Here is a 10,618-nt window from a genome sequence, read left to right on the forward strand (position 1 = left end):
AGGACAGTTTCCTAACTTCCTTTCCCTTAGTGGAAGACCAGATTTATAGTGTGCTTCACTTGCCACTGCTGCTTTTGCCAGAAGGACTATTTCCTACTCTGATCTATTCATGCCTGGAATGCATGGTCTTGTCAATATTTAAAGAAATTTCTTAGGGCTACACTGTTAGCAAGGAAGAAAAAAAAAGAGAGATGAGCAAAATGGGCCCCTATTCAACTTTCATGGCTTTATTCCTAGTGTACTTTTAAACATCTGGTACATAAATCATTTTAATTAAATCAGGCTTTAGAGGTCAATTAGACAAGACACATATCTGTCTACCATTTAAAAATGTTATGGAAGAAAATTCACCTTTAAACAAATGATTATAAAATGATATTTAACATTCAAATAATCTCTTTAGAAAGTCAAGAGCTTTTAACAGAATGAAATAATTTTTCATAAAAATGACCCAAGTGTTCAATGCACAAATTTAATATTTTCCCAAACAGCAGGATAAGGTGAACCTGAGGAATTCTAACATACCAGAGTACAATGAAGAAACAATACTTTGAAAGTTATCTTTAGGTGAAGAAGTTTAAATCATCAGAATAAGAAATAACTGTACATAACATACACACATTAAAAAAAAAAAAAGCTATGAAACGGGGACCTATAACTGAAACAAATATACTTTGAGAACCGCTATAAAAAGCAATTGATTTCCATAATGTCTACAAACCACGGGAGCAGAGATTTCTGGACTGTATTACTAAAAGATCCAAATATTTTATTAAAAGTCTTTAGTGTAATGTTGAGGATACCCTTGGCATATTAGTTTTTTGGCTTATTTCCTTTTTCTTTCTCAAATGCAGCTATCTGATTAAATATATTGAGTAAATTTTGAGGTAAATTTTTTTTAACTCCACCTTCTGAATGCTCTTTGCTATTGAGCCCCTCTCCCGGAATCTCTGTTTTAATATCCTCCTCGTAATTACCCTCTCTTTCATATTCTCCTTGATTTTTATTTAATTGATATCTTTGCTCATGTCTACTTAGATCACGTGATCCAGAGTAAGTGGATTTCTTATATTTTTCTCCTGACTTCCAAGAGTAGTCTGAGCTTGCTGGTGAAGTAGCATGTCTCGTGGAACCTGGCTCCCACTTTCTATAGTGCTCTTTTCTTCCTTCTGTATCTTTTTCAAATCTTCTATAACCATACATTTTTACCTTATCCTCTGAATTCCTATAAAAAGAATCTGAGGAATCTCTTCTACTGGAAAAATGTCTTTCTGATTTATATGGCTTTTCTGTTCTGCTACTACCTGCCTGAGTTTTATAGCTATCATAAAAATCTCTTGGATCTTCAGACCTACCTCCAAAATCATCCGGCATTTCAACAGAAGATGATGAGAAAGAACATTTATCTTTTTCTTTTACCTGTTTCTTTTGATATGGTAACCTATCCTGCTTTTCCAATAGTTTTTCCACTTCTTGTTTTTGGTTAAGAAAAGATGCTGACGTATTAGCTGGAACTGGGAAGCACTCATCTTTCTTATTCTGATCTATCTGATTTGAGGATGCCTTAGCTGAATGCCTTTTAGAACTTCGAGAAGACTCTGAGCGGTTCCTCTTATGTTTCTTATGCCTTTTGTGACCAGAAGATGAAGAGGATGATGAAGAAGAAACTGATTCATCAGCAGAAGAGACACTCGAAGAAGTTGTTGATTTTCTTCTTTTTTTCTTTAGCCTAAAAAAATGTAGTTAACTCATCAGATATGTTGAGTATAAAAACGTTTAATTACCCATAAAGATTTTAGTTCTATTTTATTCTCTTTAAAGATTTCATAAAAGTTTGCAGCTTATATAAGAATTATAGTATTAAGTTTAGTTTTTACTACAATATCCAATTTTACCATTAGTCGTGACTTTTGGGAAAAAATACTGGTGTAGACAATTGTCACTGTAAGCAAATCCATCATTTTTGAAATACATGGTGACATTTCTAAAATTACCTTAAAAATTTAAGAGGATCTGAATACATAAAGGAGAGAACTGGAAGTTTTACATTTGGCTATGTCTAGTTCATGGTTTTACCACCTCAGGACTATTAACATTTTTGGCCAAATAACTCTTCGCCGGGAGGGTAGGGTGGCAGTGGGGAAATTCTATATCATTGTTAAAGTTTAGCAGCATCTCTGACCTCTATCCACTAGATGCCAGTAGCACCTACCAGTTATGAAAACCAAAAATGTCCCATGGGAAACCACACCCAGTTGAGAACTACTGCTCTAATTTTGAAATATTTCTCCCTAAAATACAGATAATTAAAATAACATTTTATTTGTATTCTTTTTTTTTTTTTTCAGAACTCTAGCCATCCTTTGCTCTCTTTTACAGAAAAATTTATGGTCCACATACTTGCTAAGAATCATTGATTATGACTTGAAACACTTTAATTTTTTACTTACTTTATCTCCCAAATGGCACTTTGGTTCAACTGAGTACTTGCTTTAAGTTTAAAAATACTGAATATTATAGTTTACCTTTTTTCCTCTTTTAAGAGCTTACGCAACTTTTCTGCACTTGTTTCTATTTTCTTTGTTTTCTGCTTTTCTTCCTTTTCAGCTTGTTTTTCTCTTAATTCCAAAGATTTCTTTTAGAACCCAGATATCGGAAAAAACCACACGTTAAAAATAGCAGAATATATAAAATCCAGTTTTCAAAAGACCAACCCACCCCCCAACCAAAACCAGATGTGGTATACCCAAATCACCATATATCCAGCATTAAAAAAGTATTTTTAACATATAAAAATTAATCACAGGTGTTTGGCATTAATCATTGAACAGCCAGAACAGTATTGAGGACCATATTGCAGTTGGTATTCCATGGAAAAAAAGGGAAGCCATTGCATTGATACCCATGACCCAGAGTGCAAGAAAGAGAAAAAATAAAATACATGAAAAATATATATATATTAAAAAAACCATTAAAAATTGAAACAGGACACAAATTTTATAAATAAAATTCAAAGGAAGAAATCCCGATATGGTGAGTTGAGAGGGGAATCACCATGTTCAAATACAAACCATTTAAAAAATAGCACAGCCCAGTTGGATGCATGGTTACATAAGAAATCATTTTCCAGTTTGAGGATGGGGATGAGCAGCACCAGATGTCAGACACAGCAGCAATGGTCCAATTCAGAAGAAAATGCATGAGAAAACATCATCATCAGTATTACAGGAAAAGACAGTATAAAATATTTTTCAGAATGGTTTTTATAATTAGCTCAATTACAGTAATAATACTGAATCAGGAAAGCTCACTATAAGGACAATTCTACAAGGACAACTGCATACCAAACAGGCAATGGGAATTTTCTCAACAAAACTATGAAGTAATGTCAAACCCAATTAAGAAAAGCTATATCTAAAAAACTTTTTGTAATGCCATAATTAAGTGATCTAGAATAGATTCCCTAGAAGAAAGTTAAGTTTTGGCATTAATCTTAAAAATGACTACATTTCTAAGAGGAAATAAAGAATCACCTGCATATATACATGAAGCTTCTGCAAAGCATCCTCTGCATCTTTGAAAGTTTCATCCAAAGCCAAAGCTTTCTTATAATAACTTTCAGCATTTAAAAACTTTTCTTCTTCTTCTAACCTAAATTCAAAAGGAAAATTTAGCTTTTTTGGTAAAAATTAGAAGTTCTCAAATACGCATATAGGCAAGAGCTTATGTGAGTTCATGAGGGAAAAACTATGTTTAGCAAATTATTTTCCAAATTGAACAATACTTAAATACTGTGCTTCTGCTATTTTTTTGTTAGTTTTGTTGTAAAAGACAATATAAAACCACATAAAACACATCAGAGAAACTGAACTCAAAGATACAGAGAACAGACTGGTGGTTGCTGGAGGTGGGGTAGGGGGTGGGTAAAATGGGTGAAAATGATTCATTTTATAAACTTCCAGGTATAAAATAAAGTCCTGAGAATGTAATATACAGCATGGTGATTATAGTTAGTACCATACTTGAAAGTTGCAAAAAGAATACATCTTAAAAGTTCTCATCACAAGAAAAAAAAAACATAACTGTGTGATGATCAATGTTAATCAGATACAATGGTCAACTCTTCACAATATATACATAAATTGAATCCTGTGTTGAACATAACCTGAAACTAACATAAAGTTATGTATCAACTGTATCTCAATTAAACAAATAAAAAACAGGAATTCATTACTGATAATTAAAGCCATATTGTAGGTCAAGCAGTGGCATTTTAGTATAATTTGTGAAAACACACTATCAACTGATACCCTCTGAAATTTAGTATGATCTTGAACTTTAGCACAGAACTATGTAGGCTGGCTTCTCCTAGTAGTTTATGAAGAGTTTTCCTTTCTACAGAAAAATTTTCCCAGAAAATTTACTGCTAACATCACAAATACCAAGGCACACATATCACAACCAGCCTGCAGAAAGGATAATAATCATTATTAGATGATGCTCACAAGTCTATGTTGTGAAATATCAGAATTTAAAACAAATGAATAAACCCAGTGGTTTCAATGCAATCACTTCTGTGTCAGATAGGATGAGGGGAGGAAGGAATAAGCCAAAGACGATCAAGATTTCTGGACTGGATGACCGAATAGATGGTGTTGCCATTCACAGATTTAAAAATCACGAGTATGTGAATAGTAAGACAACCACATCTAAGGAGGCACTAGCTATGTACCTAGGGGCTTCCCTGGTGGCTCAGATGGTAAAGAATCTGCCAGCAATGCGGGAGACCTGGGTCTGATCCCTGGATTGGGAAGATCTCCTGGAGCAGGGCATGGCAACCCACACCAGTGTTCTTGCCTGGAGAATCCCCATGGACAGAGGAGCGTGGCAGGCTACAATCCATGGGGTCGCAAGGAGTCAGACACAACTGAACAACTAAGCACAGTTATATAAGCTATGTAAGAAAGAAAAAAGCTGCTCCAATCACTTGGGTCCAAGTAGAAGTTCTTATCAGTTAAAAACAAATATTGCAAAATTTCATTTATATGGAGTTCTGAAATGATCATACAAACTGTAATGATCTGGCAAATTCATGAAGCAGAAAAGGGATGATTCTATTTAAGAAAAAATGATAGCAAAAAAGATGCTGGCCCTTAATTATTAAAGCAGGATGTTACCAAATTATTTATATTTAAAGTATACTATATTTCTTCAAAATATTTCATAAGTTAGACTAGTCTGTTAGTCATTATGCCACGTACTATGCCAGTATCTCAGGACAGTATAATATAGGTTACAGGGTTTGTTTAATCCAAAAATCCAGGAACTTAATCTAAGTTCATGGATTTTATTAGACAAAGTAGAGCAATAAGTTGACTAAAACAGTGAAATCTTATGTACAGTGAACTACAGAGTTCTCAATTTGTATTTCTGGCATTATAATTACTAGAATGATGAAATGAGTTAGAAATTTCTATTAAACAAAAACTTTTGGTGTGTGTCCAGCACAAGATTTACCTATTAACTTTCTATGTATTAAAATACATACTCACAACAGTGAACTCAAGACACTAAAATATCTCCAATCATGAAGAAAGTAAGTAATAAGGAAGGATAAAAAGATCAGAGAATGTAAAAAGGACTACATTTAAAAAACATTTTCAATCAAAACTGAAATTAAGAGTATCTGAACTAAGTCAAAGATGCTATTTAAGTTCAAGATTTTATAGTAGTTGGCTATTAAATATTAGATCTCTACTATTAAACCAATCTGACACTTACTGCCCTCCTCTTTCTACAAGTGTCTGGCAGAGGTATTTTCTTGCATTTCTGTGAGTTGGACAGTTTTCCAGTGCAAGTTCAAAATCTTCTATTGCTTTGTTTAGACTTCCTTTTGTTGCATATCTATAGACACGAGACAAAATTAGTGGAATTTATCTTGTGAGCTATTCATAAATCTTATATACATTTATCTTGTAAGTATTCCTCAAAACCCATGATCCACTTACAATGCTCCACGAGCTACCAAAGCTTCCACATTTTGTTTGTCTATTTCCAGAGCCTTATTGTATTCATTCATAGCATCCACATGGCGTCCAACCTTAAAATAATCAACTCCAATCTTCACACTAAAAATATATTTTAAAGCATACATAACAAATTATTTCACAGAATATCCAAACAAAATGTTAGCATAAATAAAATTTTAAAGCAAACCAAATACATTAGTTATTAGTCTTCAATATTCTCAGTATAACTAAGAAAGAGTCTTTAGATAATTTTGTAACAAATATTTATGAAATTCAGATATAATATACTAATTCCTTTTTAACAAAATCTAAAAAATATTGGCTAAAATGTAAATCTTTAAAGTTTACAACATAGTAGCATTTATATCTATAAAAAAGCTAATCTCAAAAAGGTATCATTTAAATTCATTTATAAACAAATTTTGTCTTAAAGATGACATAAGCATGCTTGCCTTAACTTAACCTATTAGGTTAAATAATGCAATTGTTGAATGACAAAATCTTCATACCATTTTAAAGCCCATGATGCAGACTGCTTCTTTCTTAACGCAGAAGCAAAATCCTCCTCAGAGAAATTTTTGCTATTAAAGAAAATAAAAGTCAAACTGTAACTATATCTCACTTTACATGACAGATAAAAACTGAATCTCAAGCAAGAAATTTGTATTCCCATTTCTACTGCAAAATTTTTGAACTTTCAGGAATGACTACTATTATTAAAAAGTATTTTCCTTTAGCATATACATGAAATTCTTATAAATTTTCTGCATCTTATTTTTTCTGCTTCTACCTGGTCACACGGCACACATCAATCACTGATAAGACTCCACTCCAGAAGGAGAAGGGATAACCTAGTTCATTCAAACTTTGGCATATTGCTGCCACCAAGCGTAGGATAATCAACTATGTTCTTCAGTTATGCAGCTTCTCACATCAGCACCACAGACCTCACCACTTAACAGAACAAATACTGATTTACTATACCTTTGAAGGCCTCTCATTAAAGATGGCGGATTAGATTCATCTATTCCTAGTTTTCCTAAAAGGAATTCAACTACTCCTGGATTAACAAATCCCAAAGAACTCTGCATGATATTCTCATAGGATTCCAAAGAATTGCTATTTAGTTCAACGCTTTTCCTTAAAGAAAAAAAACACACAAAATATAAAGATGATTAAGATGATTAACACAATTAAATAGCGTGTCCCATTTTCATTATGGAAATAACATTATTACATGGGATTTAAATACTCAGACCATTTTTGTACATGAAAGTGTGGCAATTATGATTTGGTTCCTTTTACCAAGTTTGAACCGATTTATGGGTTATAAAAATAAAATTAGCATATTTTGAAATAAGAGAAATTAGAATTCTACTTTCTTGTTAGAAGTTGGGCAAAATCTGCAATTTTTTAGCCAAGAAACTGTTTTGCAATTAACTTGTTGAGACAATGTGGATAAAATTACCTGTAGTACAAAGGAAGTTCTTCAGAACTAATCACACCTAATTTAATACCAGATAGGTGTGGTGGAAGAGATGAGCTATATAGAGACACTGCAAGCTTTTCATGGTATCTGTCAATATCCTTGATTCCAGCTTAAAAAATAAGAAAATTAAGTTGATTAGCAAAGCAATGCAAACTAACATAAACATGACCAGTTACTTTTTTTTACTAATATGAGGAAACTGATCACCTCGAATGATGTCACCAGTTTGGTAATATGATAAAGGATCCCCATGGTTACTGATTGAAGGCACGTCTCTTAGCGGACATAGAGCCTGCAATGAGAAGCACTGTAAAACACTAGACATTCTATTCCTCAGAGAGATATGTCTTCTTTTATTCTAGCGGTTCAGTATAAACAGCTAAGACTTGACAGGAATATTAAGAAAACAACTAGCACCCTAAATTCTAAATTTAAATTTCTGTGCCCAAACATAAATAAAAAAAGTTTTCTGGTTCAGGTCAAAGCTAAACTCTCATGAAACTTGCAATTAGTTTTAGAAACTGAATATATTGCAAGTATGCATGATGAAACAAAAAGATATTTTGTGCTTATTAAATATAAAACTAAAATGTGTCCAGAAAGTAGGAGACTTCCAAGAAAACGAAATGTGAATTCTTCTAGGTTTGGGTGTGTTAATCAAGTTTGCGGTATCTTCTGGTTTTCTTCCCTCTCTATCTGTTTTAATAGACAATACCAAACCTTCCAAATTAAAGAGACATAGTGTATTTCAAATTTAGATCTATTCACCTTGGGCAAAGTATCATGATGTACAAATCACTTAATTATTGGAAATATACGGAAAAGACAGGAATTTGTTTCAAATTATCCATATGCAAGTATCTAATGCTGAATACTAAATAATTAAAGACTTCTCAGCTAGAAGATAACCCAGGCTACTAACTAATCTCACCAGGTCCACTAATATCTGAGCATTTAAAACAGGACCCACTTCTGCCAGCCAAAGGACCAAACCCCCCAAACTAGAAACAGTGGCAGAAACTAATTTTATTACTGCTAATAATTTTTTTAAAAAGTAAAAAAGTACTTAAATTTTCTATTAATACTTATTTAATTCTCAAAACTAGGTCTGCAGAGTACACTTAATTACAGCTGGATGAAAAGATATAATTTTTGCACTGAGATGACATTTTTATCAAAAACAATCAAATAACTAAAAGGTGAGTAACTTACTGTGATTTCTAAGTGGGATATATCTCTCATAATGCCACTGCCTAAACAAATCAACACCATGAAAAACCCAAATTCCCGAATGGAACTAATTCTTCCAATCACTATATCACCACGCTCAATATCTCGAAAAAACAGCTCTCTCCGGTCCATAGTAGGTATATCCATGAATTGCTCTAACGGTGGCATGACTGCATAATAATCTGAAAAAATAAGTAACAAAATTACTAACAACAGCTCTGTGTTCTGCTTCATCAAAGTGCTGTTAAACCAAAACGCAACAATTTTAAGACTAAACACACCATCATTGTCTTCACTAACTTCAGCAGTTGTAGGTGCATCTGATTTCCAGGAAAGTGCAAAAAGCAGATCCGCTTTTTTGGAAATGAATTTTTGTATTTCAATGTTGTCAACTCTCCTCTCTTTTCTTAAAAAGAAAACAAAATTTATGAAAACTGGTTTTTCTGCAAAACCTTTTAGTACGTACAACCTTCTGCTCTCTGCTTTCATCGCCCAATCATGACCATCCTAAGCTCTTGGCCATACATCCTCCGAAAAAAAGTTTTAACTAGGGATCCCCTCATACGCCAGTCTGTAGATGGAGGGCGCGGAAACTTAAAAACACAGCCGCGCTGTTCCATATATACAGAAGCCCAAAGGATTTTAGCTAAAGAATCCGCGCCTCTGGTGGCAGTACTAGATTTAAAAGTTCAACCCACATCCCGCATTGCCCACATCAGGGAGAAGGTACCCTCCTCCATCCCGCCCTCGAAACCGGCGCCGTAGTCCTCATGTGCACACAGCCTCGGCTCAGCAGCCGGACTGCGGTCATGAAGCCCGGAGCTGAGTCCCCTCTCCCGTCTCGCAGCGGCGCCGCCGTCCCATTACCTGCCCGGTAACTGCTGCTGGCCCGGCGGGCCCCGGGCAGGGTCGGCCACCGACCCCAGGAGGCTCCGGAAGTGCGGGTTGTCCTGCTGTTCGCTCCGGAGCAGCGACAGCAAAGACGGGCCGTGGAAATTTAGTGACTGCCGCAAGAGGTCTCGATCCATGGCTAGAGACTGTCGTGACCAAAGGCCAGCAGCCCCCCGGTTCAGCGCCCACTACTTCAGGCCGTAGTCGTGGAGGCTGAGGAAGCGGCCTGGAAGTCGCCGGAAGCACACATCCCAGACACCTCCAGAGTGGCCTCCCGGAAGTGTTCTGGAACCGCCCCCAGCGGCGGTGCTGCGGAGCGCAGTTTTGGTATCGCGAAATTGAGCGAGATTACGGAAGCCGGGAGGATTGGGGCAACATTTTCCGGAGTCTAGGGCCGGTTGTGGCTCTGAGGTAGTGAAGTATGTAACAAGTTTTCGTTTTAAAATTTCTGTGGTGTTATTACATTGAAATGGCCCAAGCTCTGATCTGTGGTAAATAATAATTCATCCTTGTGTTTAGCGAGGCGCTTCTAAGTGCCAGTGTCAGGGAGAGAACCCTGAACGGTCACAAAGTTTCTTACCTTGGAGTTATCGCTGGATAAGTATCTATGCCTCAGGCATAACCGCATTAAAATGACTGCTCTGGGAGATTTCCTGTTAGGCTTTAGGGCAGAAGAAAGGAAGAATATTAACATTTATTAAACCCTGGAGTTGTGTTTTCTAGCCGTACCCTGTTCACTGTTAGTGATTTTAGAGTTAAAACCAGAATGACTTTAATGCCTAGACATATGCGTATTTTGTTCTGTTCTTTAGTCGCTAAGTCGTGTCGGACTTTTTTTGCGACCCAAGGGACTGTAGCCCTCGGGGCTCCTCTGGCCACGGAATTTTCCAGGCAAGAATACTGGAGTGGGTTGCGATTTCCTTCCTCAGGGATCTTCCCCACACAGGGATCGAACCCTCTCTACTGTGTTGGCAGGCGG

General features: G+C 35.5%; 1 protein-coding gene across 2 annotated transcripts; it reads right to left on the minus strand.

Annotated features, from left to right (window-relative positions):
* Nucleotides 1–211: 211 nt before the first annotated feature.
* TTC14 (tetratricopeptide repeat domain 14) lies at nt 212–9,942 on the minus strand. Of its 2 annotated transcripts, XM_061415109.1 has the most exons (12): nt 9,616–9,942; nt 9,030–9,154; nt 8,731–8,930; nt 7,726–7,810; nt 7,498–7,627; nt 7,014–7,169; nt 6,539–6,610; nt 6,009–6,128; nt 5,782–5,904; nt 3,534–3,651; nt 2,526–2,635; nt 212–1,729 (listed from the first exon to the last, which is right to left on the minus strand). In XM_061415109.1, the coding sequence occupies exons 1-12, from the start codon at nt 9,774–9,776 to the stop codon at nt 814–816; spliced, it is 2,316 nt and encodes a 771-aa protein (XP_061271093.1). In that variant the 5' UTR covers nt 9,777–9,942; the 3' UTR covers nt 212–813. The 2 variants fall into 2 exon arrangements, 1 of the variants encoding a protein (XP_061271093.1); XR_009736091.1 differs by lacking the exon at nt 212–1,729 and having other exon boundaries at nt 2,525–2,635; nt 3,072–3,651.
* Nucleotides 9,943–10,618: the final 676 nt, after the last annotated feature.

This window comes from Bos javanicus, chromosome 1 (genome assembly GCF_032452875.1).
Source record: "Bos javanicus breed banteng chromosome 1, ARS-OSU_banteng_1.0, whole genome shotgun sequence".
Lineage (NCBI taxonomy): Eukaryota > Metazoa > Chordata > Mammalia > Artiodactyla > Bovidae > Bos > Bos javanicus.

Bases quoted from the DNA above. Each gene is read 5' to 3' on its own strand.
- TTC14 (XM_061415109.1), bottom strand. From the start codon at position 9,776: ATGGATCGAGACCTCTTGCGGCAGTCACTAAATTTCCACGGCCCGTCT. The intron at 8,931-9,029 runs GTGTGTTTAGTC...TTATTTTTTCAG, and splicing joins AGTTAGTGAAGACAATGATG to ATTATTATGCAGTCATGCCA. The intron at 6,129-6,538 runs GTATGAAGATTT...ATATATTTTTAG, and splicing joins GCATCATGGGCTTTAAAATG to TGTGAAGATTGGAGTTGATT.